At 41.1% G+C, this 27,479-nt stretch overlaps 1 protein-coding gene across 1 annotated transcript in view; it reads left to right on the top strand.

Annotated features, from left to right (window-relative positions):
* GDAP1L1 (ganglioside induced differentiation associated protein 1 like 1) overlaps positions 1-21,456 on the top strand; it is a 56,730-nt gene extending 35,274 nt beyond the window's left edge. Inside the window, exons 4-6 of the mRNA XM_060772180.2 lie at positions 11,078-11,175; positions 14,960-15,074; positions 20,026-21,456. Coding sequence (XP_060628163.2) covers positions 11,078-11,175; positions 14,960-15,074; positions 20,026-20,369 — 557 coding nt within the window. The 3' untranslated portion in view covers positions 20,370-21,456. The remainder of the gene's footprint in view (positions 1-11,077; positions 11,176-14,959; positions 15,075-20,025) is intronic.
* The last annotated feature ends 6,023 nt before the right edge of the window (positions 21,457-27,479 follow it).

Here is a 27,479-nt window from a genome sequence, read left to right as displayed (position 1 = left end):
AACATTCCAGCTTCATGAGGTATGCTCAATTACGGCCACAGGGGAAGCTGCCACTTCACCGTCCACTTGTGACACCGAGTCCTTGATGGAGTACTTCCTCATTCTTACGCATGCTGCTGAAAGGTTTTATGGTATCGTAAATTAGTTAAATTAGCCTCCTCACATAAAGCGGTACCTAAATTTCCTACTTGACAGATGCAACTGTCTTTCGGGCTGCATAGGTCAATAGCAAGCTTGAGAGCTCACTCCGACCCAGGCTTGCTTTGAACTCATGACCTTTTGGTCAGTAGTGATCTAATGCAGCTGGCTACTAACTAGCTGCGCCCTATCCTGGGATTTATAATTTCTGAGGTATTTTCTGCAGAGAGTTCTAGTGCCTCTCCCAGCTGCTACACCCTTTCCTAGCTTGTGTATTCTGCAGCCATAACTTTTGCCATCTTAACCACATTCTGACATATGTCCCAGTTTTTAACAGTGAAATTTAGATCTAATGCTGCATTATGATCTAATGCTGGATTTTCAATAATGTGTGTACAGTGCTTCTAAAAATTATGGTTTCATATTGTATACAACTAGGGGAATGTGTGCAGTTGAGTTTTTTAAAGATATGAATTTAGGGCATAGAATTTAGCATGATTGCGCATGCAGTTTTGAATTTCAATTTTGGCTGCCACCCTCACCCCCAAAAGTGAGAAAAGTGGGTTTATAAAAATATATTTCTCAGGGAAAAATATCTCTTATCCTCCTGGAAACGACACTTTCATCACACTAGTGAAAAAAATCCACTTAAAATCTGTTTTTTGCCTCATGCAGAATTCTGAGGTTTGTAATATAGTGAAGCTGCTAAAGGCTACTCTCTAAACTATAATCCCCAGAATTCTGCAAGAGCCAGAAACTGGATTTTAAGTGGATTTTTTCTCTAGTGTGATGAAGCCCTTAGCCAGAATACTTAACGCCCTCTAGTTCAATGCCTGGCTGTATGCAACACCAGAGGAATTTTAACATGGAAGAGTTTCCTGTATCTGTGTTATTTTGTTCAGTAGGCAATACGCCTGGGTAAATGGTTATAGGATGCATTACAGGCAGCATAACAAAGTAACTCTGTGCATCTACAGTTGAAATGAATGCAATTTGACACCACTCTGACTGCCATGGTAAAACTTTGACTCCCTTGCTATGGAATTAGCATTGAGCCATGGAAATTAAAGTCATGTCAAACTGCATTCTGACAGTGTAGATGCACATTCGGGGTGCACCTACACTGTACAATTAATGTGGTTTGACACCACTTTTAACTGTCATGGTTCAATGCTATGGAATCCTGAGACTTGTTGTTTGGTGAGGAACTAGCACTGTTTGGCAGCAAAACCAAAAAACTACAGCTCCCAGGACATTATGGCAGTTGAAGTGGTGTCAATCCGCATTAATTCTATAGTATAGATGCTTCCGAAGTCATACATCACCTCCAAGCAGCATGAACGATAGACATAACAGGATGGAAGCTACAATCTAATGTAAATCTTAAACTTTCTCCTTGATTGTGTCCTATTTCTAAAACATCATTTGGGGTCTTTAGTTATTTTAGGTCTTGGGGGGACTTTAACTGCATGTGACATTAAATATGTGGCATGTAGTCTAGGATCCCTTGGTCTTTTCATTCAAGTAGAGCTTGCAACCCTGATCTGGACTGGAATCATTCTGCATAGGTGCACGAGAATTAAACCTTCCTCATCCAGTTTTTATTTCAAAATTCTCCAGCCTTCCTAGGGGAAACCTTGCTGGGTGCAGATTAGGTTACAGAGAGAGAACAAATTGGCATCAGACTCTGTTCTTGACCTACAAGCATTTGTGAAACATTGACAATGCCTAATATAACTCAATCACAAGGACATTTCTTGAAATGCAATTCTTATCTGGATGGTGACTTTGTCACAATAATACCACAGACAGTCTTGCACTTCAGTGTCTCAGAGTAACACTAGATCCAACTGCTCAATTTACAACTGCAAAATTGCACGTTTTGTTTTGTTGTTGTTTTTTAAACTTGTCATGGTTGTTCTTTTCAAAAGGTAAGGCTTACCATACACTTAAACACATAAGGAATATGTTCTTGGGAATGTATTTCCTTGCTGTCATATCATCCATACTCTTTCCTGCTCACAGAAGTGGTTGTGTGGTCCTAAAAGAGGCATGGAGGCGCTATTTATTTATCTATTTATCTATCATATAGCAGTAGCATATGGTATCATATACAGTAGTCTCTCTTATCCAACCTTCACTCATCCAACATTCCGTATTATCCAATGCAGTCTGCCTCCCGCCCAGATCCACAACTGTTTCAATACATTGTGATCTTTTGGTGCTAAATTCGTAAATACAGTAATTATTACATAACATTACCATGCATTGAACTGCTTTTTCTGTCGATTTGCTGTAAAACATGATGTCTTGGTGCTTAATTTGTAAAATCATAATGTAATTTGACATTTAATAGGCTTTTCCTTAATCCCTCCTTGTTATTCAACACTTTCACTTCTCCAATGTTCTGTCGGCCTTTTTATGTTGGATAAACAAGACTTTACTGTAGTATGTAGTATAATAATTTAATAAAATAATAGCCAGAACATGTGTGTGTGTGTGTACTTTTGAATAAGCTGACCTCAAGTCAAGGACGGGTTTGGGGGCCAAATTATGGATAAGTAAAGGGATCATTCTGCAAAGAGAGGAGAGAGTCAGTGCTGCCTTAGAGACTAGCTGCTCCTATTTTCCACCTCTTATTGAAGAGGAAATAAGGAGGCATGAATGAAATAATAGGAAAATCAGGTGCAAGGAAGGGGAGTTGCCTGATATAATTAGAAGATATAGTAACCCAGAAAATCTATTTATGTGTGCACAACAAAACACAGATCTAGCCTTGTTTGGTTTTTTGTGGTTGCATGTTAAACAGCACTGTAATCCTTACCTAGCAGCAAATCAATTACTGCTTCCTATTTTAATATCTGAACTGGAGGTCTATGGTTAATAAAATAAGAAATCTTGGCATCTGCTTCTTTTATCTTCTCCAGAATCTTATTTTCCATCGTGGATGAGCATGTGAGTAAGTCTAATACAGATTGTGTTGTTGAAGGTTTTCATGGCCAGAATCACTGGGTTGCTGTGAGTTTTCTGGGCTGTATGGCCATGTTCCAGAAGCATTCTCTCCTGACATTGCCCACATCTACAGCAACCATCCTCAGAGGTTGTGAGGTTTGTTTCAAACAAGGCGAGTGGGGTTTATATATCTGTGAAATGTCCAAGGTGGGAGAAAGAACTCTTCAAGGCTTGGCGGCTTCCTGCCTGGGGGAATCCTTTACCACACATTAAGGGAACTACTGACCCCATAGGGAAGCTGATGAAAAAACACAACCTACAAACTATCTACAGACCCACTAAGAAAATCCAACAAATGCTATGTTCAGCAAAGGACAAGAGGGACCCTCTCACTTCTGCAGGAGCCTACCGTATACCATGCAGCTGTGGACAAGTCTGCATAGGGACCACCAAACATGAATCAAGGAACATGAAAGGCACTGCAAACTACTTCAACCAGAGAAGTCAGCCATAGAACAGCACCTGATGAACCAATCTGGACACAGCATATTATTTGGGAACACAGAAATACTGGACCATTCTAACAACCACTATGAGCATTTCTCCACATTTAATCCCAAGATTTTTATCAGGAGTCTAATAAATATGTTTTGGAGAAGGGAGAATCCTTTCTTGTTTATTTAATCAATACCTGTACCCGTCAATGCCTCCAAAATATATTCATTTAACAGTGAATGTCATGTCACTACCATGTCAGACCACACAGAGAAGCCACTGACATCCACAAGCATGTAGACAATTTCAACAGAAAGGAGAAAACCATGAAAATGAACAAAATCTGGCTACCAGAATTAAAAAAAACCTTTAAAATCAGGACAGTAAATAAAGAACAACACTGACCACCTGCTGCAATGCACCCTGAGCCCTGCCACATGCACGATGGAGGACCTTCTTGCGGCAACCCCAGAGGCACTCCAAGTGGCCAGATACTGGTCAAAGGACATTTAACCAAATACCAAATTTACAAAATCTGTGTGGTTTTTCTTTCTTTCTTTCTTTCTTTTTCTTTTTCTTTTTAATCTCTGTGTTTGTTTTGCTCTGTTGGAATTGTAATACAATGGTTGCTGATGACACGATAAATAAAAATACTCAAAAACAGGGGAATTCCAGACAAGAAACAATCAGGGCCAGCTAATCACCTCCCAACAAAGGTTTCCCACAGCCAAGAAGCAGCCAGGCTTTGAAGCTTCATGGCTATTCAGTGCTAGTCAAGGTGATCAACTGCAGCATTCAGAACTGCCTCAAACAGACAAGAGTTCTTTCTCCCACCCTGGATATTCCACAGATATATAAACCCCACTCGCCTTGTTTCCAACAAACCTCACTACCTCTGAGGATGCCTGCCATAGATGTGGGTGAAATGTCAGGAGAGAATGCTTCTGGGACATGGCCATACAGCCCGGAAAACTGATAGCAACCCACTAATACAGATTGTTTGTAGTCGTTGTTGTTATTCTAAATGATGTCAGGTCAACTTAAATGTATGGCAACCCTATCAGTGAAAGATGTCCTAGTGCGTTCCTTCAAGTCACTTGGCGACTTATGGTGGCCTCATTACTTTGTTTGTCAGTAGACAACAAATAACCAGAGATGGTTTTGCTAGTTCTCTTCTTTGCAACCTAGCCTACATCACCTGCTATTGATTGGCAGTCCCCCATCCAAATACTTACCAGGCTCACCTTGTTTATTTTTCAATATCAGACACAATTGGGTGCCATTAGTTATTAATAGCCTTGCTCTGCTCTTTCAATTTGCAGGACTGTGGCTTTTTGATTGTGTACGATAACCTTACATAAGCCCTCAATAGACCATTTGTCAGCGAAGGGCTAGCTAATGCCTTTGCACCAAGAGAAAAGATCTTCATGAATGATTGTTTGCAGCAACTAAATGAAAGCCAGGACATAATGTAACTCAGGGTTAATGAGGCCCATGGCCAGATGCCATTCCAGGTCACAACTGGCATCACTTACATGAAGATCACTAAGGTTTAAAGGCTTCCAGAACCAGTTGGGGAGAAAAAGAGTGAGAGAGACAGATGGTTCCGAGCATAAGCAGTTCAACTAAGCTTAAAGTAATTTATGTTCATTTTCCAACACATTGCTCTGGCTTTCTCTTCATCTTTGGCTACGTTAGGAATGCTCCCTCCTCATGCTTCAGTTAAATACCTGTTGAGCTATTTTATTTATTTATTGTATCAGGAGCAAACCAAACTGTTGTATTGTATTTTTTTTAATAAAAAAAACAACACACAAAGTTTGAAAACTTGGCGTTCTATTAAATGTTCTTTGACCAACAGCTGGCCACTTGGAGTGCCTCTGGTGTTGCTATAAGAAGGACCTACATTGTTCATGTAGCAGGGCTCAGATTGCATTGTAATAAATAGGTGGTCTGTGGTTTGCTCTTCTCCATACTCACATGTCATGGATTCCACTTTGTGGCCCCATTTCTTAAGGTTGGCTCTGCATCTCGTGGTGCCAGAGTGTTCTCCATTCAGCATCTTCCAAGTCACCCAGTTTTCTGTGTGCCCAGGAGGGAGTGTCTCATTTGGTATCAGCCATTGATTGAGGTTCTGGGTTTTAGCCTGCCACTTTTGGACTCTTGCTTGCTGAAGAGTTCCAACGAGTGTCTCTGTAGATTTTAGAAAACTATTTCTTGATTTAAGTTGTTGGCTTGCTGGCTGATATTTAAACAGGGGATGGGCCAGAGATGTCACTGCCATGGTCCTTTCACGATTGGTTGCTACTTCTTGGCAGATGTCAGGTGGTGCAATACTGGCTAAACAGTGCAATTTCTCCAGTGGTGTAGGACGCAGACACCCGGTGATAATGCGGCATGTTTCATTAAGAGCCACATCCACTGTTTTAACGTGGTGAGATGTGTTCCACACTGGGCATGCATACTCAGCAGCAGAGTAGCATAGCGCAAGGGCAGATGTCTTTACTGTATCTGGTTGTGATCCCCCGGTTGTGCCAGTCAGCTTTCGTATGATATTTTTTCTAGTGCCCACTTTTTGCTTGATTTTCAGGCAGTGCTTCACGGTCCAGAGTGACTCCCAGGTATTTGGGTGTGCTGCAGTGCTCCAGTGGGATTCCTTTCCAGCTAATCCTCAGAGCTCAAGATGCTTGTCTGTTCTTAAGATGAAAAGCATATGTCTGTGTTTTAGAGGGATTAAGAATCAGCTGGTTTTTCCTGTAATAGGCAGTAAGAGCACCTAGAGCTTCGGAGAGCTTCTGTTCAACCATCTCAAAGCTCCCTGCTTTGATGGCATGATCATCAGCATAGATGAAACTCTCTGTCCCCTTTGGCAGTGGCTGATCATTTGTGTAAATGTTGAACATTGATGGAGCAAGCATGCTCCCCTGAGGCAGACCATTCTTCTATTTTTGCCATCTGCTTCTTTAGCCCTGGAATTCAACAAAGAAGCTCCCATTTTGTAGCAGATTTCCTATGAGGCAGGCGAGGTGGTAGTCCTTTGCGATATTATAAAATTTTGAGCTAACTGACCACTTAATGAAATATACACACAAACCTTATTTTCCAGTCCAATATAGAGTTGATTGTGAAAGAAGCTGACTTTCATGATGGCAGAGTCTAACAAGATGTTCCTTTGGCGATTTGCAGCTCAGTGGTAGAATTTATTTGTTCATTTCAAGTAGTTCCAGGTTGAATTCCTAGTGTCTCTAAGAAGGACTTGAAAAATCTTCCTTGTGAAACTCTGAAGAACTGTGGCTACTGCCAATGGTAAAGAGATAACTGGAGCAATAGAATCATTTGGTATAGTAGACAAGGGCACCATTTACACTGCCATATAATGCAGTTTGAAACTGTATTATATGGTCAGAGTAGACTGATATAACGCGGTTTAACTGCATTGGGCTGTATTATATGAGTCTCTACACTGGCTATACAATGCAGTTTCAATCTGTATTATATGGCAGTGTAAATGGGACATCAATTGCCATATAATACAGATTGAAACTGCGTTGTATGTTCAGTGTAGAGACTGTGAGTTACCATGGATTTTTCCCCCTCATATTTCTTTTGCCTTCTATGAGGTTGAATGAAAAGTAATGCCTCCACCTTAGTTACTTGGGTTTGGATGGGAATATTTTAATAAATCAAATGCAGAAATAATCCTTAGAATGTGCTCTTTAACTACCACTATTCACTTTTCCACATAATCACCAGACAATTGGATACATTTCTGCCAACAATGAACAAGTTTTCTGAAGTCATCACGGAAGAAGTCAACACTCTATTTCTGCAACCAACGTCTCACAGTTCTCTCATCCTGGGTACTCATCATGCATAGATCTTCTGATAGCCAAGCAAAGCAATAATGTGACCCACACGTTCTTGTGAAATGCTGATTATTATTAAAAATTTCTTTCTGAGTGATACAACGATCATCCTGAATCAATCTGTCAACCTTTTACTTGTGAAACTCGGTGATTGCTGTCACAGGACATCCAACTCTTTTTTTATCACGCAAGTCAGATGTTCCCACCTCAACACCTTTAAACTTACTCACCCTACAATGTACAGTACTCACATCAACACAACATAATCACCATAAACAGCTTGCATTCTCTGATGAATCTCCTTTGGGGTGATACCTTCTGCTGTCAAGAATTCAGTGACTGCACATTGCTTAAGTCACATTGATCGACTTAAGTCACATTGATCGACCGTCTGCACAGGGCTCCATACTTTGCACTTTAACAACACAACCATTCAATGCTAAGGCTTCCCACCAAAATGGAACTGTAGAGGAGAGTCTACTGGATAAGCCAGTACCTGCCGCTTACCAGTACTGCCATCTGTTGAGGAGTTACGAAGGTGGAGGCATTACTTTTCATTCAATCCTTGTAGTTTATCACAAGCCAGTTTCTTTGCATTGTATTTTTTTAATGCTGTGAACTGTTTTGTATCTTACTCAGGAGATAAAAATTGCTATAATAATAATAATAATAATAATAATAGCCATAATTTAGCATATAATTCCACCAAGACTAATAGTAGATGATTTCCCCTTGGCAATGGATTGTGTTTGTAAACCTTACTGTCAGTTCTGTATTTGGATTTCCTTAGATCCTGGGGCAAGAATTCAGTAAATCATTAGATCATCAAGTTTTCATACTGTAGGATCTGAAAGAACTCAAGTGAGACATTATTACTGTCACTCAATGCTTTCCTCATCAATGCTGAAGCTTCGTTCTCTAAAAATGATACAACCATTATCTCTTTTTTAAAAATCTGTCAAGTGGAACCATAGAATAGCAGTGCCCTCTGGCCTTGCCCAATAAAATGCACCCTGGAGGAAAGGAAAACATTCCAGGGTAGCTTTGAAGGCCTTGGTCACTAGTACTAAAACATAAAGAGGCTGATTTATAGTCCATTTATTGGTTTTGCTGAGCCAAGGAAGTCCTGAGAATTAAAAATTATTGCTTAAGGGAAGTGCTGTGTCAGGATAGGAGAACGATGAAATTCCAATCATTATTGGCCTAATTTATTCAGAATTAAACTTCCTACTAATGCTTTTCCTTGACTTTGGGGGTCTTTTCTTTAATCTAGGATGGGGTACCATCAGACATGTGCCAGCAATATCTCAGACCATGTCTAACCCCCACGAAAGTCGAGGGCCTGCTGTATTAATTGCTATTAATACTAAATGGTAATAGTTCTCCAAAATCTCACGTAGAAAACTTTTCTAGACCTGCTACCTAATATATTTAACTGGAGATTGTGGTTGTTTTGTGCCTTCAAGTCATTTCCAGTGTAATATTTTGTGTCAGGAGCAACTTAAGAAACTGCGTCACTTCTGGTGTGAGAGAATTGGCCATCTGCAAGGACGTTGCCTAAGGCACACCCAGATATTTTACCATCCTGTGGGAGGCTTCTCTCATGTCCCTCCATGAGAAGCTGGAGCTGACAGACAGGAGCTCATCCCACTTCCCAAATTTGAACTGCCGACCTTTTGGTCAGCAGTCCTGCCAGCACTAGGTTTTAACCCATTGCGTATGATGACCCTAAAGGGAACTTAACATGGAGTGTTCTTGGCAATATTTGTCCAGAGGGGACGAGACTGATTTGTTTTCATAATTGAGCATGAATCTGAAACATGATCTCTCAGACTCCTGGTTCAGTACTCAAACCACTATACTATGTCCACTCTCTTACTTAGACATGCTAGGACCTAAACCTTGTTCTATGGGATGGCAACTTGCTTCTCTGAGGGTATGTGCAGCCTTTGGCCTGGTTTCAAAGTCCTTTCTAAACTATCCATCTGAACTTCTAACAAGAGTCATCTGTCCTTATCCTATTCCTGGCAGCCTGCTTGGGCAGAGAGGACAAAGGTGTCAGAAGGTCTTTTTCATGAGGAAATTGGAAAGTTTTGAAAAGTTTGGGTTGTTGTAGGTTTTTTCGGGCTATATGGCCATGTTCTAGAGGCATTCTCTCCTGACGTTTCGCCTGCATCTGTGGTAAGCATCCTCAGAGGTAGTAGTGATTCTGGCCATGGAAGCCTTTGACAATATTTTGAAAAGTTTGTCTGAAATGTTAAACAAAGTTGCCACTCACCTGCTTCTGGCAAATCCAGTAACTACATCTCAACATGGAGAGCCCCACATTGTGCCTGCCTGCTTGCCAAATAGCAATCTGCCAAGGGGAAAAATGAGTATGAAAGCAAAAAGGATAGTGGCAGAAAAAAAGAAAGAAAAGACAGTATATAACTGGCAGCATATGGCTCTCCTGGCAACTTAGTCTCAAATGATGTCATCTCAGGAGAAGAAAGGTCTCCCATTGATAAACAAAAACAAAAATGTACGTTCTAGTGTTGCAGTGAGACCTTGTTCTTAAAACCAGTATATGGACTGATATCACTATGCAACACATTTTTTGTTTATAAATATAATTTCTGAATTGGTTTCATGGCCGGAATCACTGGGATTATATGGGTTTTTCAAGTGGAACAGCCATGTTTCAGAAGCATTGTCTCCTGACGTTTCGTCCACATCTATGGCACGAATTTTCAGATGTTGTGAGCTCTGTTGGAAACTAGGCAAGAGGGATTTATAAATCTGTGGAATGTCCAGGGTGGGAGAAAAAACCTCTTGTCTGTTTGAGGCAAGTAGGAATGTTGCAATTGAGGTCCTTGATTAGCATTGAATGGCTTCAGCTTCAAAGCCTGGCTGCTTCCTGCCTGGAGGGAATCTTTGTTGTCAAAAAACAGGGGAATTTCAGACAAGAAACAATCAGGGCCAGCTAATACCTCCCAACAAAGGATTCCTCCAGGCAGGAAATAGCCAGGCTTTGAAGCTGCAAGGCCATTTGATGCTAATCAAGTTTGTCAATTGCAACATTCACACTTGCCTCAAACAGACAAAAGTTCTTTCCCCCTCCCTGGACATTCCACATATATATAAAACCCAGCTTCCAACAGACCTCACAACTTCTGAGGATGCCTGCCACAGATGCAGGCAAAATGTCAGGAGACAATGCTTCTGGAACATAGCCATAGAGTCCGGAAAACTCACAGCAACTCGTTTTGGCATAGTTTTCCAATGAATATCTCATAGAGACTCAATCAGTTTGTGGGAGTCAAAAATGCAGTTTCTGTAATATAACAACTACTTTCAAAGTAAATACCACACAATTCAACAGGAATTTCAAATAAGGAACTTTTTTTTCAAAATTTGTTTCATAGTGTAATGAAACTGTGGGTACTTTCAGCATTACTGCTAATCTTTCTTTTTTAACTTTAACTTCCGAACAATTGGAGTATTTAATTCAAATAAATATGGCTACTTCTCAGTCAGGTAAGGTATTTTTTTAAAGTGTCCCTATTATTGAGCAGAGTTGTCTGTCTTCTGTGGTAGAAGATATGTCACTGATCCTATCTCAATCCATTCTTTTTCCATGTTCACAGGACATTTAGTCAATGCGAGCTCAGATCTCTTGAAGCTAGACCATGATGATGAACCACAACTAACAGAGCCATACCTTTCCAAACAGAAGAAGCTCATGGTGAGATTACTCATGGCAATTCAAGCAACATTTGGAGGTGACATGAAAATGTGAATGTGCCTGGCGGAATGTGATTTTGTTAATGTTGTGGTACTACAACAGATTTCCATAAAAACCAATAGCTGAAATCATTGCACTACAGTTGAATATCAGGAATGCGTATCAGATTTGATTTAACTATGAAGTCTGCACAAAAGTGGACCAGTTCAGGTGCTTCTGGGACAAAGGTTTCTCATCTAGACCCCACTGGTAGGTTCATTCAGAAAGCAGATCAACTTCCAAAAAAATCAGTGTTATCTATTGAAAACACTCTTGAGTGAAGAAGAGGAGAGTTGAGTGACTGATAAGTCCACTTTCTAACCTGGGACACATTTTGCAAGGTGACGTCCAATCACCTTGGAGGAAATGTAAGTAATTGTAAACTTCATGAAAGAGACTTCCAGCTTCACCTCTGTTCACTGTTTTAAAAATCCAGAAATTTGTTTTCATCCTACCTCTTGAGCACTTGCCTGCCTGTAGCCTCCTGAAATTTTGCAGCCTTCTCTCTTTGATATGTCAATAAGGAAAGGGAAAGAAGCCATTCTTAAATTGCCTGCAATTTGACAGATGTTATACTCTCCTTAAAGGCCCCCGGTGGTGCAGTGGGTTAAAGCACTGAGCTGCTGAGCTTGCTGATCGAAAGGTCGCAGGTTCGATTCCGGGGTGTGGCGTGAGCTTCCGCTGTCAGCCCTAGCTTCTGCCAACCTAGCAGTTCGAAAACATGCAAATGTGAGTAGATCAATAGGTACCGCTCCGGCGGGAAGGTAACGGCACTTCATGCAGTCATGCCGGCCACATGACCTTGGACGTATCTATGGACAGCGCTGGCTCTTCGACTTAGAAATGGAGATGAGCACCACACCCCAGAGTCAGACATGACTGGACTTAATAATATTATAATGTAATACAATATAACACTAATAATAATATGATATTATAATCATATATTTTATATTACATGTCACCTTTACCTTTACCTTTTTATACTCTCCTTAGAGTATTTATTTATCATATCAGAAGCGAACCAAGGGTATAGTTGTAATGTAGTTTAAAAATACAAAGTTTAAAAAACTTGGCATTATACTAAATGTCCTTTGACCAGTAGCTGACTAATTGGAGCACCTCTGGTGTTGCTATAAGAACCCCCCTCGGGGGTAGGGAAGGGCGGGGTAGAAGTACATGAAATAAATAAATAAATAAATAAACATCAGCTGGGGATCCCCCCCCCCCCCGCCAGCACCAACTGCTGCTCTGGGCCAGAGTGAAGAGGGAAGGGGCCAAAAGACAGTTCCATCTTGTCTCCTGTGCTATGCTAATAATATAATATAATATATTGTATATACATATAATATTTATAATATTATAATGTAATACAATATAACACTAATAATAATATGATATTATAATCATATATTTTATATTACATGTAATATTACTAATAATATTACAATATAATGGTATAGTACAATATAGTAATATATAATACTGATATTGTACTATGCTAATAATATAATATATTGTATATGTATATATCTTGTAAGCCACTCTGAGTCTCCTTCGAAGTAAAAAGGGCGGCATATAAATATCGTAAATAAAATAAATAAATAAGAAGGTTCTCCACCGTACATGTGGCAGAGCTCAGACTGCATTGTAATAGGTAGTCTGTGTTTTGTTCTTCTCTACATTACTTAGAGTATAAGGGGTATACTCTCCTTAGGTACGATTAAGCCTGCTAGTTTCCACTAATATTAATAAATTCTGGCAGAGAGAAACCCTGGGCTCTTCCACTTTAGTGCCAAAAAGTAATAGCTCTTGCAAAGTAGCATCTATTATTATTGACTGGTGCCTCGAATGCTTATTTTGTACCTGCAAGAGCCTCTGATACAGTCCCTGTAGAACTTGGGGTGGAAGTGAGGACGAAGCAGTTCGGCTGTCATGATGCTGTAGGTCTTTTAGCCAACTAAACTCATGTTCTTTTTCTGATCTCTGGCTCTGAATATTGTGAGACCCATACAGGCCCGTAGCCAAGATTTCGATTCGGGGGGGGGGGGGCTGAGTTTTTTTCAGGTGGGGTTTCGGGGGGGGGGGGTGAGTTTCGGGGGGGGCTGAGTCTGAGTGAAAGAGGGTCTACCCTAGCAAACCTTTTGTATCATTACCCCAATACCCCCATGCATATGGGATATATTGAGTATGGTGATCAGATCATGATATGAATAAACATAAAAGTTTAAATAATGCACCAGTAAGGCCTTTTCGCGAACCACCATGAGAATTTCGGGGGGGGGGGGGGCTGAAGCCCCTCAACACCCCCCCCCCCCCCCCGGCTACATGCCTGGACCCATATGAGTATGCCTTTTTATAAAGAAGCAGTGTTCTAAAAATCCTAATGTACTGTCTGGGACCATCTCTTGCTTTTGCTGCCTGTGATGCCATTGTACCTGATTTTACAATGAATTCAACTTCCCTGTCCTGGGAAGGTGAGCAGGGAGCAAATACACTGGTTGTTAAGTAGTTGCCTTGGGATTCAGAAAGCTCTCTGACCATCAGCAGACTGCAACTATCTACTTATAAATCTTGCCTTCCCTATGATGGGAAGGCAAGCATAGGAAAAAGCTTACTTAGGATCTATTTGCACTGTAGAATTAATGCAGAATAATTGACACCTGTTTAACTGCCATGGATCAATGCTAAAAACCATACCATAGGAGTTTTAGTATTACAAAGTCTTTAACCTTCTCTGCCAAATAGTGCTGCTGACACCCTACCAAACTTGAACTCCATAGCATTGAGCTATGCCATTTCAAGTGGTGTCAAACTGCATTAATTCTACAATGTAATAATAATAATAATAATAATAATAATAATAATAATAGGATTTAAAGATCAAACTGCAAAGACTCCGGCACAAGCCAGTAAAGATGGTCCAGTGGTGATCGGCACACTGGGTGCAGTGCCAAAAGACCTTGGCCTGCACTTAAGCACAATAAGCACTGACAAAATTACCATCTGTTAGCTGCAAAAGGCCACCTTACTGGGATCTGCACGCATTATTTGCCGATACATCACACAGTCCTAGACACTTAGGAAGTGTCTGACATGTGATCCAATACAACAGCCAACAGAGTGTCTGCTGTGGACTCATCTTGTGTTTCAAATAATAACTTTCTTTATATTCTGCCGTCTCTCCCCAACAGGACTCAGGGCAGTTTTCAACAAAATATGCCAAACATTCAATGCCAGATCCAATACATAAATGGAAACATAAAGCAATCAGTTAACCTACATCTAACATAATAGACATTACACATAAATTATATAAACAACATTTAACATTCATTTAAAATCATTATTAAAATGTAATACAGCCAATGGAGCCAGCGATGCAACTAAGCTAAAAACAACTGAGTCAGAGTATGGTGACAAATTCAGTACAGGGCCATTGAGTGGATGTAAACTTCTATGTAGATGCACTCTTAGCTGGTACCCTCGGAAAGCAATGGAGAAATGAAGCTGGAAAGGTTGAGCTGATCCTTTCATTAGAGAGCCAGTTTCATCAGGAAGCACCCCTTGATTTACAAAAATGCTTATCAGTTAAATGAGTATTATTATTTTGTACATTGCAAGTGACTTAACTGAGGCAGAGGGAAAGGAGTGGGCTGCTTGTTATGTTTGGAGCAGAGACTTGCCTGTTTGTGGCCTGTAGCCACAATCTGCTGTCAGCTGTCTTTGGTTGCTTTGCATTTAGGCCAAGATCCTGGAGCATGACAACGTGAACTACTTGAAGAAAATTTTGGGTGAACTGTCAATGGCACTAGATCAGATTGAGGCTGAACTGGAGAAAAGAAAAATTGAATATCAAGGTATGCATTGTGCTACTGAATAAACTGTTGTCTTAAGTCTGCTGAGAGACCAGCACCTTCCGGGTTTAAAAATATGTTTTGAAATCGCTTCGGATATGGTTAAAATAACGATTTAATTACGAAATAACGAATTAACGAACTAAAACCGACAGGCCTACAAAATACCTCTAGTCTCAAGCATTTTGGATAAGGGATACTCAAACCGTAGGCCAAAGCCGAATGGGAAAAATACATACTTCATAGACAGAAGGTCCCGGGTTCAGTTTCTGATATCCTCAACTTCTGCCATGTGAAATCCTGGAGTGCCCCTGCCAATGAGTTTTGGCAAGATTACACACTGGTATGACTTGGCATAAGGCAGAGTCATGTTTCTAGGAATATGCTTAAGTAAACTAAGAAAAGCAGTAATATTGGTGAGGGAAAATGGACAGGAAAGGTATGAAAGAGGAGTTGAGTAGGACTTACTTGGAACACAAAAGTTGAATATACGTAAGTGTAATAGAAGATCATTCTTTATCCAACTACTGTCAAATGAAATGATACTTTTGCTTTAAAATTATGTCTGTGATTTCTGAGCTTCTTTATTTCAGGCAACTTGAGTAATTATCCAATGGATTTGCTCTCTGTTTGTTGTTAAGTAGTTCTCTTTGCTTATTTTTGAGAAATAAGTGAGATTGCTTAAACCAGGGGTCCCCAAACATAAGCCTGAGCGCCGGATACAGCCCTCCAAGGTCATTTACCCGGCCCTCACTCAGGGTCAACCTAAGTCTGAAACAACTTGAAAGCATACAACAACAATTCTATCTCACCAGCCAAAAGCAGATTCACACTTCCCATTGAAATATTAATAAGTTTATAATTGTTAAAAATGTTCTTCGTTTTATTTATTGTATTGTTTTAAAGTGTGTTTTGCACTACAAATAAGATATGAGCAGTGTGCAAAGGAATTCATTCATTATTTTTTTTCAAATTATAATCCGGCCCTCCAACAGTTTGAGGGACTGTGACCTGGCCCTGTTTAAAAATTTTGAGGACCCCTGGCTTAAACCATCGTTGCCCCCACAAGATGTGTCAGTCAAAAGCCCCAATGACTCCCCCCTTCAAGTTGCCTAAGGTGCTCACAATTAGTTTCCTTTTCTCCCATATGCTGCTAAAGCCCAAGGTTCTCAGTATTCTGAGAAAGGGCGCGATGCCATCCCAGCTAAGCCAATTGTAGCTAAAGATGCCTTCATACCTTCAGGGCAACATCCATCTCCCACTGTCACAGAAGACCTAATATGCCCAGGGCTAGTAATTTTCTTGCAAGAGGAAAGAGAGGCGCAAAATGATATCAGAAAAGAGGAATTGAAGGCATCAAGAGAGGCAGGAAAAAGGAAGAGTAGAAGGAGAGTTCAGGTTTGTTGTGATGGAAATTCACATGAGCCTGTCAAGTGACTTTAACATGCATGTTTTGTGTGTCTTTTTTATCTTTGTAATAAAAATTTAAATAAAAAAAGTGACTTTAACAGAACAAGAGAACATTTGAAATCAAGTTAGAAACAAGATGCTTGAAAATTATTGGAATATATCTTCCAGATCACCCTCAAATGCCCTACAGTGTTAGAGCATCAATGGGTTGTGTCCTTCAATGTGTTTTCTTATATGATTTTTGGTGCTTTTTCCTTGGAGATTTTTTCCCCTGCTGGAAAACCTCCCACAGCTGCTTTTAACCCCACCTACACCCTTCCCTCCCCTTGAGAGAAGAGGTGCCCTTAGAGAATTGGCAGAAGTATGTTAGCCAAATAAATCATTGCTCTCGGCAAAGGAAACTCTTGACTCAGGGGAGAGATTTTCAACAGCTTTGCCAGAAGAGGCAGTGGCTGTTCAAGATTAGCCCTTCTCTTCACAAACATGGCATTTCTTATAACTGCACCTGTCAGGGTAGTCAAGGGCATAAGGGCTTTCTGTGTGGCTTTGAAAGGCATCAGGACTTGTACAGATCAAGCAACATCTATTCTCTCACAAGCAATACTCCAAGCAGGCTTGCAGGCAGCTGTACGTAAATGTGCCAAGATGACAGGCATCACAGCGAGAGAGGAGGGTCACACAAGCTATTTTGAGATGTGACATTGAATGCACAAAAATATATGCACAAGAGTATTAAACACTTGCTTTTAATCTGCATCATGCAAGTCCTCATATTATTACAAATTGGAACCGTCTCTATAATTAGTGACAGGATTGTGTCTAATAAAATTCTGCAGAAGCATATATGGTGCACATGCATGCACATACACACACACAGAGGGAGAAGGGGGAGAAACCTGGCTTGTTTGTTATTCCTGGGAATTTCAGCATTCTTTCATATCTGGAAAAGTTCCTTACCGTTATAATTATAGCACTTTTGCTGGTGTGAGAGAACTGGCCATCTGCAAGGATGTTGCCCAGGGGACGCCCAGATGTTTTGATGTTTTACCATCCTTGTGGGAGTCTTCTCTCACCCTGCATGGGGAGCTGGAGCTGACAGAGGGAGCTCATCCACGCTTTCCCCGGGTTTGAACCTCTGACCTGTCTGTCTTCAGTCCTGCCGGCACAAGGGTTTAACTCATTGCGTCACCAGGGGTTCCTCTCAGTGTCTAATAAAACCTTGGAAACTTAACCTAGGTTTCCAACCTTTGTAGAATGAAGCAAATTCCAAGTACAGTTAACATTTTGGTGCTCCACCAAACTCCTTGGTGTTTCACTTCACTAGTAGAAATAAAATTAAGAAAATCATGTAATGTAAGGAATTGTGCAAATGTGTTTTGTTTACATAATCTACTCTAGTGGACATGTGATAAAGCAAGGACATTTTGCATTAAGATACATCATTGAATAGAGGTCATTTTGAATGTTAAAATTCAATTGAAACCAGAACCCTTCTGGCTGGGAGATTGATAATCAATGTGACGTAAGATATGGAATAATTTTCCAGTATTTGATTATAGCTGAAATAATGCTTTATGCACAGGAGTGAAAGTGTTATTCTGGCAATCCAAGATTGGCTGTTGAAAATGTAAGATTTGGCCGAAATGCACAAATTGATTATTACCAAAGAAAATTGTTAATTAATCTTAAACAGAATTGGCAACCATTGATTGTATTTTAGAGAAACTGCTGGAGGATATTACCAGCATTAGGATTTGGAAGAATACTAGGTGTCATTATCCAAGTAAAAGTTTGTTATGTTATGAAAAAAAAGTTAAAGGAAGTAGGATAAGGGATCAGTTATGACCATAAACAGGGTAGCTGAGAGCAATGGATTTTTCCTTTCCCCATTTTTTTAGCGAGTTGTTTATTTTTTGTGGTTATTTTATTTTGCACTTGTGTTTATGCATTTCTCCATGTGTGTTTCTTTATATTATAAAATATTAAACTTATTTATGTAATCTACTCAAGATTGTGACTCAAGTGACTTTTGGTCCATACATACTAGAGCTGCCTGCTATGGATGACCAGGAAGATTTTTATGATGGATAGCTTCACTATCTTCAAACTCTGCTGCTTATATTAAAACTGCAGCTTGTTCAGTCACAGTAGATCCATCACTTTCTGCTGAGATCAGAAGGGGAAGGACTGAGCAGCAGGAAAATGAAGCTCTGCCGTATCTTTTTATTTTTATGCTGGTGTCAGCTAATGCTATTTTCCTGTAACACATTACAAAATATGTATGGTTCATTGATAGACTGGCCAATTTTAATTTCAATCTAACTATCATAAAATATGATAGCACAATATATCAATAAGTCTAAGCCTGGGTTGCTGGTTACCATATTGCAAGATTCAGAGTGCTATTGGTCGTGATTTGGGTCAGATTTGGTGGACAATATGATTTGGGTTGCATCTAGTACAATGTTTCTCAACTTGGGGGATGGGACCCCTGGGGGGATCATGAGGGGATGTCACAGAGGTCACTAAAGACCATTAGAAAACACAAGATTTTCTGTTGGTCACAGGGGTTCTCTGTGGGAAGTTTGGCCCAATTCTATCGTTGGTGGGGTTCAGAATGATCTTTGATTGTAGGTGAACTATAAATCCTAGCAAATACAACTCCCAAATGTCAAGATCTATTTCCCCCCAAACTTCAGCAGTGTTCACATTTGGGTGTATTAAATATTCATGTCAAGTTTGGTCCAGATCCATTGTTGATTGAGTCCACAGTACTCTCTGGATATAGGTGAACGATTTTCATTCGCTGGACCAAATTTTGCACAAATACCCAATATGCCCAAATTTGAATACTGGTGGGATTGGGGGAGGCTTACTGATTTTGACATTTGGGAGTTGTAGTTGCTAGGATGTATAGTTTACTTCCAATCAAACTGCCTTCTAAACTCCACCAACAATGGAATTGAACCAAATTTAGCAAACAGAACTCCCATGACCAAGAGAAAATACTGGAAGGGTTTGATGGGCATTGGCCTTGAAGTTTGAGTTGTAGATCCTGCATATGAGATATTTTCATTATGACTCCTAACAGTAGCAAAATTCTAGTTATGAAGTACCAACAAAAATAATTTTATGGTGGGACTCACCACAACATGAAGAATTGTATTAAGGGGTCACGGCATTAGGAAGGTTGAGAGCCACTGATCTGGTAGATCTACACTGTAGGATTAATGCACCACTTTAACTGCCATGAATTAATACTAGGGCATCATGGGAGTTGCAGTTTGGTGGGACATCAGTATTATTTGGAACAGAAGACAAAACAGCTTGAAAACTACAACTCCTATTATTCTCTAGTCTTGATTGATGGAAGTTAAAGTGCTGTTAAATTGCACTAATTCTACGGTGACCAAGTTGCCACCATTTTCCTATTATTAGAAACTTATTCAATCTAGGCGAAACAGAAGCTAAAGATGGAGTGGGAATTTTGTATTAGTTGCCAAATGGGATATAATATTGTTTTCATTTTGGCTTTGTCCTCCAGGGCAGAAGTGTGAGCTCTGGCTTTGTGGATGTGCATTCACCTTGGCTGATGTCTTGCTGGGAGCCACACTGCACCGCCTCAAGTTTCTAGGACTCTCTAAGAAATACTGGGAAGATGGCAGCAGACCCAACCTACAGAACTTCTTTGAAAGGATACAAAAACGCTTTGCTTTCAGGAAAGTTTTGGGAGACATACACACCACCCTCCTCTCGGCAGTGGTACCCAACGCCTTCAGGCTAGTCAAACGGAAACCTCCATCCTTTTTTGGAGCCTCCTTCCTCATGGGATCTCTAGGAGGGATGGGGTATTTTGCTTATTGGTATCTAAAGAAAAAATACATCTAATGCTGGCTGTACTGATGTTTAGTTTGGTGTCTCTGTGCTGTGTGAAACCATGATGAATCTTCAGTAACCGTAATGAAATTTGAAACCAATATGAATAACTATACTGTTAATGTAACATTCCATAGTCTAGAAGTAGAAAACTTATACCGCAAGGAAGCGAGTTGTCAACAACAACAAAAATTATTCAACTTGTACAATGCCTTTTTTTAGATTTACATATTATAAAACTGTCAACAGTGGATGTGTTTACTCCTGTGCACAAACCACTGTAGAATAAAACTGCCCTTTAGCACAAGCAAATGCCATCGGAAAAGGTATGGAAACCCCTGCAACACAAAATTGAAACATGGGGTTCTCTTCTGTATCTTTATATTATTTTCTCCCAAATGTTTGTTGACCACATAGCACATTTTTTTCACAAGTGCAAGTAACAGGGACTTTTTTCCTCTCCTAGGAGCTATTGTGGTGTTGTGATGATGAGAAAAGGTGTTTAAAAGTAAGCAAACAGAAATAGAAAGGACATGATTGCAGAACTTTGTGAAGCTTAAGGTGGAAATGAGTTATTTGTGAATGTGTCTCTCCCTTTGTATCATCATTTCCATTGGATCCAGTATTTTTATTAACCTGCGCTTAGAATGTATCCACTTTCTACTTCAATTTTTTTAATTTTTTAATTGCTATCTTAACTGCTAACGGCCAGTGGAGTTTTTTTCTGATTGTAATCCTTAAGTTCACAGATGAATTTCTGTCCTAATGAGGAGTTTGCCTCTAGCTTCGTTCACAAATTTGCCAAGCATCATTCACCAACGGAGCCTTTCTGGACTCTAAGAATGTGACTGTTTCCATGCGTTCAAGCCAAGTCAAAAGGACTTTTGTTTTGTTTTTCCGTTTTCTCCTTGGGGAGTTTTTTTCCCCCCAATCACTTTTTTTCTGTGTATTTTTTCTTAGGAACACTTTGCACAGAAAAATCACATTTCTCACTTTCTTGTGCCTTTTGCATGTTGGAAAGAATGACAAGCACCACTGCTACTCATGCTTAAAAAAAAAACACCTCCAAGAAGCTAAATAAACCATATGGGAGGAGAAATGGCTTTACATTTTGAAATGTTTTCAGCTCCAGTCGACTCATTTTCAAAGTATGTTGTGTATGTGTGTGCTTATGTGCCTTTCTCTCCTGTTTAAACACAGTCTGGGTGTTCATCTCTTGAGCTGTAAGCCATGACCAAGAGTGCTTCTGGAGAGCGATATTCTTATTCAGTTGCCTGGTCTCATTCAAAGAATTTCATAAGAAGTTAAGGCACATATGCCTTCAACTTGTAACAAACTTCTCCCTACTTTCTTTCCTCTCAATAATCTATTAATATGGAATAGATGTACCAAGTCTTTTACCTAGTAACACCAGGAACTCTTAATCTGGAAGCATTCTGGTTCCTGTTTAGGAAGAAATTGAAAAATTCAAGGTGATTCTGAGTACATGCAGCATGGTTCCTCTCCTCTTCAAGCTACTCATATCTGGCCACCATATATTAGGTCGTAAAGATTGAGACATCCACCTAAAGATAGGATTCTTAGATGCAATGGAATGTCTCATTCTAGAAAACATATGGCCTTCAAGACTGTTTTTATGGTCTTCAAGTTATCCAAGTTCTCCAGATTGACTTTCATTTGGCCTACCAAAAAAAGTTAGGTGACAGTCAATTGTATCTCCTATAAGTTTTATTAACACTGTTGTTCAGTACTGCAATAGCTAAGGTTGGAACGGTTTCTTTTTGGACTACAACTCTCCAAATCGCACATTCTAGTCCAAAAACATAATGTTCCTAAAGTCTGCTGGTATTACAGGAATTCAATAGTCAGTAATTTCTCAGATCACCATGGTTTGCTTTCACAAATACAAGTTTCATCAACACAATTTGCTGGAGTAGGTTCTCAATCCACAATTACTGGGAATTTACTACCTTTCTATTATGGCAGATTTATTTATTTATCATGTCAGAAGTGAACCGAGGGCACAGTTGTAATGTATTTAAAAAACACAACATTTAAAAACTTGGCATATTATTAAATGTCCTTTGACCAGTAGCCAGCCACTTGGAGTGCCTCTAGTGTTGCTATAAGGAGGTCCTTTTTTGTGCATGTGGCAGGGCTCAGACTGCATTGTAATAGGTGGTCTGTGGTTTGCTCTTCTCCACACTCACATGTCGAGGACACCACTTTGTGGCCCCACTTCTTAAGCCTGGCTCTGCATCTCATGGTGTGCAGTCTGTTCAGCACCTTCCAAGTCGACCAGTCTTCTGTGTACCAGGGGGGAGTCTCTCATTTGTTATCAGCCATGGCTTGAGATTCCAAGTTTGTGCCTGCCACTTTTGGACTCTCGCTTGCTGAGGTGTTCTTGTGACTATTATAGCAGATGAAACTCCACTAGGTGAAGGTTCCAGTTACATGTCAATGATAGGAGGGATAGTCAGTCATCCTTGTCATTGAAGATCAGTGGCTACTTCTCATAATGGCTGTATACTGCCTCTAGAATTACAAACATGCCTCTGAACACCTGTTGCTAAAGAAAAATACAATGAAACTGCTGTTCCTCTCATGTCCTGTTTGTGCCTTTCTCGTAGGACACTGCAGAAAACAAGATACTGGACTAGATTGACCTCTGGTTAGATCCAACACAATTCTTGTTCTGTTTACAAAACTGGATATAGCTAATCAGAAGTATGGCAGAGTGCAGCCCTTCAGGGTTCGCTAAGGAAGAGAGTAAAAGCATCCATCTCTTCTACTGTTGCTCAAAGACCAGGTGGTCAAGTGCTGCATTTGTTTAGAATAGGATTTGCAAGAGAAGGCATTTCTTACATAAGATGAACTGGAAGGTTCTCTTGCAAAAGATGCAAAGGACAAGTCTTTGTGTCTAGTCATCCTTTCTATCACACCGTTGGGGATGTGAAAAGTAGGGTTGTTCATTAGATGCAGATAAAACCTGGAGCTTTTTCAGGTAAGTTCTGGTGTTTCTCCTGAGGCAAAGCAGTAATTCTGAAAGCTACCAGAAGCAGAGGTGGATTCCTCACAAATCTTCATTCAAGCTTTGGCCATCAGTAAGTCAGGGGAAAATGCCAACCAACATGCCTTTTAGGTTTTACTATTGTGAAAACATGCAAATTGGGAGAAAACGGGGAGGAGGTGGAACAAGTGATTCATCCACCAGAGTATATGTTATACTAGAGTTTCTCCAATTGCTGGACTATGGGTAATGTTTAGAAAAGTTACTGAATTGCACTATATCTCCAGGAATCTAGTGACCAGCAGTAGTCCAATCTCTGGGAGTAGAATTATGGCTTTGATTAAACTCACAATTTGATCTCTTTTTTTAATGTTTTTTTTTTTTGTGGCTCACTTTTAATTATGCTTGCTTAATATTTTCTTTGCTTCCTAGTTCTTCTGTTATTCCCCAGATTTTTTTTCCAACAACCTTTTTTCTGTTTTTGGATTTGTAATGATAAGTCAACGTCAGACACAAAATGTTGGGTTTCCAAATCTCCGTTCATAATTGTAACACATAGAGCAGCCAATCTTTGTTTCCCTGGCTTTGGTGCAACTTCTGTAAACTTCCATAGAATCATAGAATTGGAAGAGACCTCATGGGCCATCCAGTCCAACCCTCTGCCAAGAAGCAGGAAAAGTGCATTCAAAGCACCCCTGACAGATGGGCATCCATCCTTTGTTTAAAAGCATCCAAAGAAGGCTCCAAAAAGGAGCTTCTGGGGCAGAGTTCCACTCCTAAACAGCTCTCATCATTAGGAAGTTCTTCCTAATGTTCAGGTGGAACCTTCTTTCCTGTACCTTGAAGCCATTGTTCCGCACTCTAGTCTCCAGGGCAGCTTGCTCCCTCTTCCCTTTGACTTCCCCTCACATATTTCTACATGGACATCATGCCTCCTCTCAGCAAGTCACAACTACGGGGTTCAGCTGTCCCTTGAAGAGATATGACATTTGTTCAGAAAGCAAGAGAGATTCTAAATTTACCACAGAAAGAAATCAGGGGCACCCAACAAGCTATCCTTAATTAAAATACACCTGCAACATTATTATCTAAGTCCTACCTCAATTACACATGAGCCAAATTGAATCTCTTTTTTTGCACTTGTTATTGTTTTAATGAACACTTTCCCCCTCTTCTCCCCTTCACTTCAACCTTAAAATAGAAAAGACCAACAGCTGTTGTCTGAAATCTTCTGTGATAATCTGTTCCTTTGCCTGGTGCCTTTTTTGAGGAGAGGGAGCTGCTTCAAGTCACTGTTTTCATCATCACAGAGAATATATAAATTATTCCTTCTTTCACTGCCAGCAGGAAATTACATTTCCCAACCACCAGCAATTAAGTTGGTCTTAGGCTGTGGGAGCTCCATGGTTTGTAAAGGTCAAATTCTAAGCCTAACAACTGCAATGCATATATCTTAAATACAGAGGTGTCACGTACAAAACGGTCCAGTTTGGGGCCCTGATTTCAAGAGCAAATGCAGCACACAGCTAAGAGAGTCTAAATTCAATACCACCTGCATCACTTTCAGCAGAGATCTCTACAGTTTTGGAGCCTCCGGTGGTGCAGTGGGTTAAAGCACTGAGCTGCTGAGCTTGTTGACTGAAAAGTCATAGGTTTGATTCCGGGGAGCGGTGTGAGCTTCCACTGTCAGCCCTAGCTTCTGCCAACCTAGCAGTTCGAAAACATGCAAATGTGAGTAGATCAATAGGTACCGCTCTGGCGGGAAGGTAATGGCACTCCATGCAGTCAGCCGGCCACATGACCTTGGAGGTGTCTATGGACAACGCCGGCTCTTTGGCTTAGAAATGGAGATGAGCACCACACCCCAGAGTCAGACATGACTGGGCTTAATGTCAGGGGACCTTTACCTTTACCTCTACAGTTTTAATTTCATTATTATGTTCCTTCAGCTCAACTCTAATAACTCTTTCACAGGCCTTTTTTTAAAATAAGATTTATTCTGAGAAGGTTTGTCAGTGCCTTCCTCTTAGGCAGCAAGAATATCACCCAACAGGTTTCTATGGCTGAGCAAGGATTTGAACCTGTCGTCTTAGTACAAAATGTGAACCACTATATCATATTGACTCTGATCAGTTTTACTTCCAATAAACAGACATGCTATCAGTTTTCAGTAGAGGTGGGCAACTTTGGCACGCTTGAAGATGAAAAAATATGGTCTTGGGATATTATTATTATTATTATTATTATTATTAACTTTATTTGTACCCCGCTAGCATCTCCCGGAGGACTCGATGCGGCTTACACAGGCCGAAGCCTCAAAACACAATACAGTAAAAACAACACAACAGTAGAAAACATAGCAAATCAATAAGTTAAGCAAGCAATAACGACAATAACAATACATCATGACACTTTAAAACTGGGCCGGCCAGCGCAGTGGGGTACAGGGTTAAAAGTGCTAGAGTGGTAGGAGGAGCATGGGAATAAAATAGTATGGTGTGCAGTAATGTTAATTGTGCTAAAGTGCTTCTAGGACTTGGGTGGGGATTCCTAATCTGAGAAGGCACATCGGAACAGCCAAGTTTTTAGGTTCTTTCTGAAAGCTGCTAAAGTAGGGGCCTGGCGAAGATCTTTTGGAAGGGCATTCCAAAGTCGGGGGGCCGCCACAGAAAAGGCCCTGTCTCGTGTCCCCACCAGGCGCGCTTGCGACGTGGATGGGATCACGAGCAGGGCCTCCCCAGATGACCGGAGCGAGCGTGTGGGTTCGTAGGTGGAGATGCGGTCACGCAGGTAGGGTGGTCCCAAACCGTTCAGGGCTTTGTAGGTAAGCACCTGCACCTTGAATTGGGCTCGGAAAATAAATGGCAGCCAGTGGAGCTCCTTAAACAGAAGGGTTGACCTCTCTCTGTAATGAGCCCCAGTTAGCATCCTGGCTGCTGCCCGCTGGACCAGTTGGAGTTTCCGAGCCGTCTTCAAGGGTAGCCCCACGTAGAGCGCATTGCAGTAATCCATTCTAGAGGTGACCAAGGCATGGACCACCCCGGCCAGATCAGCCTTCTCGAGGTACGGTCGCAGCTGGCGCACAAGTCTCAATTGTGCAAAGGCCCTCCCGGATACCGCCGACATCTGAGCCTCAAGTGTAAGCGACGAGTCCAGGAGGACACCCAAACTGCGGACCTGTGGCTTCAGGGGGAGTGTAACCCCGTCCAGCACAGGTAGCCACCCTATACCCCGATCCGGTTTACGATCGACCAGGAGGACCTCTGTCTTGTCAGGATTGATTTTCAGCTTGTTCTTCCTCATCCAGATCGACACAGTGGCCAGGCACTCGTCCAGCACCCGGGAGGCATCCTTGGCATTAGGTGGAAAGGAGTAGTAGAGTTGTGCGTCATCCGCATAGAGATGGCACCCAACTCCAAAACTCCGGATGACCTCTCCCAGCGGTTTCATGTAGATGTTAAAAAGCATGGGCGACAGAATAGAGCCTTGCGGGACCCCACAGGTCAAAGGCCAGGGGTCCGAGCAGGCGTCTCCCAGCTTCACCATCTGGGTTCGACCCTCTAGTAAGGACCGGAGCCACGATAGAACCGCGCCCCCGAGGCCCATCCCAGAGAGACGACCCAGAAGGATACCATGGTCGATGGTATCGAAAGCCACTGAGATGTCCAAGAGAACCAACAGAGTCACACTCCCCCTGTCCAGCTCTCTGCGGAGGTCATCCACCAAGGCGACCAATGCCGTCTCGGTGCCATGGCCAGGCCTGAAACCAGATTGTGACTGATCTAGGTAGTTGGTATCATCTAGGAAGCTCTGGAGCTGGGAGGCGACCACCCGCTCCAGCACCTTACCCAAAAAAGGGAGGTTGGAAATTGGCCTGTAGTTACTCAGCACCGTGGAGTCAAGGGAAGCCTTCTTGAGGAGTGGGCGAACCACAGCCTGTTTCAAGTTAGATGGAAAAATCCCTTGCTCCAACGATGCGTTGATAATCAATACAAACCAATCAACCAGCCCCTCCCTGGCTGATTTAATGAGCCAAGATGGGCACGGGTCTAGGGGTGAGGTGGTCGCTCTCACAGCCCCAAGAATCTCCTCCACGGTTTCAGGAAGAACAA

This window comes from Anolis sagrei, chromosome 4 (genome assembly GCF_037176765.1).
Source record: "Anolis sagrei isolate rAnoSag1 chromosome 4, rAnoSag1.mat, whole genome shotgun sequence".
Classification (NCBI taxonomy): domain Eukaryota; kingdom Metazoa; phylum Chordata; class Lepidosauria; order Squamata; family Dactyloidae; genus Anolis; species Anolis sagrei.
This window is presented reverse-complemented; position numbering and strand designations above follow the sequence as displayed.